This window comes from Sinocyclocheilus anshuiensis, unplaced genomic scaffold, assembly GCF_001515605.1.
Source record: "Sinocyclocheilus anshuiensis isolate Anshui unplaced genomic scaffold, SAMN03320099.WGS_v1.1 scaffold260, whole genome shotgun sequence".
In the NCBI taxonomy this organism is placed as follows: domain Eukaryota; kingdom Metazoa; phylum Chordata; class Actinopteri; order Cypriniformes; family Cyprinidae; genus Sinocyclocheilus; species Sinocyclocheilus anshuiensis.
Window position 1 is genome coordinate 445,233 of NW_015557134.1, and position 3,807 is coordinate 449,039.

Genomic DNA, 3,807 nt, shown 5'->3' on the forward strand with positions numbered 1-3,807 from the left:
ATGACGACTGTAGTTGTGCAGATGCCTATGAAGAGTGGCTGGAATACAGGAATATGTGACTGTTGCCAGGACTTGAATTCTTGTAAGTATGCTTAAAGGCCTTATAATAAATATTAAAGGACCATTTTTACAGTTCATTAAAAATGATGCAAATGATATCACATTATGTGCATTTTTGGTCCTCAGGCTGCTATGCGTACTGGTGCTTTCCTTGCTTTACCTGCACCACCACTGGAGAGTTTGGGGAGAGCACCTGTCTGCCTCTGCTGGACATATTCGGCCCATGCATCATGGCAGCTTTCGGGGTTCCAGTATGTGTGCCACCTGTGTCTCTGGGAATGAGGGTGGCAGTTCGCCATAAATACGATATTGGGGTGAGTTTTTCCTTTCCCTCTACCAGTGAAACAGGAAATCAAAGAGGGCTTCAAAACAATAATTTGTTTGTACGTGTTGCAACAGGGCAGTATCTGTGAGGACATCATGGTGACTTGATGTTGCATGTGGTGTTCTTGGTGTCAGATGAGTAGAGAAATCAAAGCACGCAAACAAACGGTCACTGTACTGACAACACATCCCATGATTCAACCCATTCCAATGGCAACCACCACACAAGTTATCGCTACACAGCAGGCGTTTGGAGTGATCAATGTGGCACCGGTAGCATTCGCTCCTGCAGTCCAGATGGCACCAATTCCGTCTGTCACAACAGTTGTTAAATAGATGGACTGCTACTTGCATCAATAATGATGGCATGCATAAATATATAGACACAATATATAGAGACTATAGTAACTGATGCATAGTGTGATATCTAATCTGCTTAAATTATATTTTGTGAATGGCTTGGATGCATTTGGAAAGTGCCTGTATCTTTATATTGTTTAGTCTCTGATGATTTTTGATTAAATATTTTAAAGTGATCTTGTCTATGAATAACTAGTAGCAGAAGTGAGCACAACTCATTTCTGAAGAAAACTGAGATACTGTTTACAGGAATAAATATATATGTTGTGCTTCAAAAATGGAAATAGAATCAGATTTCTTGAAAACTAAAACATTTAACGTAAGTGAAGTTGTAGCATGGCTGACTTTAAAATTTAAATGCATTTGTGTTTGCAATTCAACATTTGTTAACACAGCACAGTTCATTCTGAATATCATGCTGGACAGAAAAAAGTAGGGCTGAGAAATGTTTCACAAGAAAACAAAAGAGGAATTATGGTAAATAGGGAAGCTAATCTCTCGTCCTTCAGAGACTGTGTGAAGGCTTTTTCTTTTACGTAGCAACATTTTTTGTGGGACTGAAACTAGGAGACTCAACTCAGGTATGTGACCTAACAAACTATTTATACATTGATATTTAACTTGCATAGTTTTAATTTATACACCATATATTTATACATGCACTTAAAAGAAATATGCATAAGAGAACTCAGTCTTTATATTTTAGTCCATTTTAAATGCTGTGTATTTTCTTAGAAAGGCATTTAAAGTGATTTTCATGCTGATTATTTTTGTTATTTTGAGAGGAAAAAAAGAGAGAAATGTGTGGATACATTTCCCTCATTTTCCTTTGGACATCCCTCCTTCTGTCTTTACCCTGTGGTTGTAATGGCGATAAGATCCTGGTTTTCCCCGTTGATGGCAGTCACTGGGTGAACATGGAGGTACTGATTTAAATACACAGGGACAGTAGTTAAAAAAAATATTGCACTATTTCAGCAAAGTTCACTATTTCTGGTGTGGAAGTCTGTTTTCACCTCAAAGTAAAAACTAAAAGGTAATTTAAAGGAATAGTTCACGCAAAAATGGAAGTTTGTTGAAACATTATTCACACTCAGGTCAAGATTTTTCAATTTTGAACTGTTCCTTTAAGATAAATAAAGTTGCATTTGTGAGATATAAAGTTGCAATACTAAAAAATAAAGTCACAATCAACTGCAAAATTTGTCACAACTGTGAGATGTAATGTCCCAATTGAAAAATGTGAGGTGAAAACTGGCTTCCATGTACCGGAGCTCCTCTGGAGATACATACATAAAAAAGCAATCCAAAACACAGAAAAGCAATCCAGCTTGCTTAGTATGATTAAAACCTAAGTGCACTGTATTACTGCCCCCTAGGTGCTGGTGAAGAAGCTGCACTCTCATGGACACGAGCTGAGTGTGATTCGCCTGACGGACAGCTGGTTCATCCAGGAGAATTCACCTTACTACACCTCCATTACGGTGATGCTTAAACAGAAATACATAGGCCTGGACCTGTTTGAGAGCGCAGTACAACGGATTCTTGAGGCCCGCAGGAAGGGCCCAGTGATGGGTGTGCTGGCCCAGATGTCAGAAGTGATTGGCATCATAAAGGTGGCTCACACTGCAAACTGTGCCATGCTCACCACCATGCTGGAGAACAAAGATCTGATGACACAAATAAAGATGGAGAACTATGACTTGATGCTCACTGACCCTGCCATGCCAGGTGGGGTCATCCTGGCACATTACCTCCAACTTCCAATGGTCTATAACATCTGTTGGATGAGTTTCGGAGAAGGCCACTTCTCCATCGCATCTTCTCCCATATCCTACGTGCCTGTTCCCGGCTCAGTTCTGACGGACCAAATGGGTTTGTTAGAAAGAACCCGTAATCTTCTACATTATGGGTTGAACCTCATTCAAGAGCGCTGGCTGGTGATTCCCATGTATTCTAGCTTGTTGCTCAAATACTTCCCTCCCGGTGCCGACCTCCTAGTCATGCAACAATCAGCGGAGCTGTGGCTTGTCCGCGTAGACTTCGTGTTTGAGTTCCCACGACCCTCCATGCCAAACCTCGTCTACATTGGCGGCTTCCAGTGTCGTCCAGCCAAGCCTCTCCCTGCAGAGCTGGAGGAGTTCATGCAGAGCTCAGGAGAACATGGGGTGGTCGTGATGTCTCTGGGAACTCTGATTGCAGGATTGCCCCGAGAAGTCATGGAGGCCATTGCCACAGCTTTCGCCCGCATGCCGCAGAAGGTGATCTGGAGGTTTATTGGCGAGAGACCTTCATCATTGGGCAATAACACCCTACTGCTTCAATGGATACCTCAGAATGACTTGCTGGGCCATCCGAAGACCTGTGCTTTCGTGGCTCATGGGGGCACCAATGGTCTATACGAAGCCATCTATCATGGGGTGCCAGTGTTGGGACTCCCTTTGCTATTTGACCAGCTAGATAACATTGTACGTCTTCAGGCAAGAGGGGCGGCACGGATGCTGGATGCAGCTACTTGCACCACAGAAGAGTTCCTTGAAGCTTTGAGAGATATCTTAGAGAACCCAACGTATCGTCATAACATGCAGAAGCTCTCCAGTTTACATCGAGACCGGCCTTTGCATCCTCTCGACAAAGCAGTGTACTGGATCGAGTTTGTCCTGCACAATAAAGGGGCACACCATCTGCGTGCTGAGGCTTACAACATGTCCACGTACTCCTACTACTGTCTAGATGTGGCTGCATTGGTTCTCCTTATACTTCTGCTGACTCTGGGAGGTGTCTACACAATATGGATACGAAGACGGAAAAGAGGGACAAACAAGGCAGTGAGAGACGGCAACAAAAAAGCTGTAAAGGACGGCAGTAAGAGGCTGAAAGAGACAATTAATGCTCTGAAAGACTGCAACAATATTCCCATTTCAAAATTAAGAGCAAGCAAAAGAACTTAGTGAATAGGTAAAGAATCCAGAGAGCTACTTCATTTTTCTTTATTATATATATATATATATATATATATATAGTGTGTGTGTGTGTGTGTGTGTGTATATGCATTATATGCAT

The 3,807-nt window shown here is 42.2% G+C and overlaps 1 protein-coding gene and 1 pseudogene across 1 annotated transcript; both read left to right on the top strand.

Moving 5' to 3' along the window:
* LOC107678000 (placenta-specific gene 8 protein-like) lies at window positions 1–743 on the top strand (annotated as a pseudogene).
* Window positions 744–1,536: 793 nt separating this feature from the next.
* On the top strand, window positions 1,537–3,713 carry LOC107678052 (UDP-glucuronosyltransferase 2C1-like). Its single transcript, XM_016473170.1, has 2 exons — window positions 1,537–1,667; window positions 2,124–3,713. The coding sequence occupies exons 1-2, from the start codon at window positions 1,545–1,547 to the stop codon at window positions 3,693–3,695; spliced, it is 1,695 nt and encodes a 564-aa protein (XP_016328656.1). The 5' UTR covers window positions 1,537–1,544; the 3' UTR covers window positions 3,696–3,713.
* The last annotated feature ends 94 nt before the right edge of the window (window positions 3,714–3,807 follow it).

Coding starts and splice junctions, on each gene's coding strand:
- LOC107678052 (XM_016473170.1), top strand. CDS start 1,545: ATGTGTGGATACATTTCCCTCATTTTCCTTTGGACATCCCTCCTTCTG. Junction 1,668..2,123: donor GTCACTGGGTGAACATGGAG/GTACTGATTTAA, acceptor ACTGCCCCCTAG/GTGCTGGTGAAGAAGCTGCA.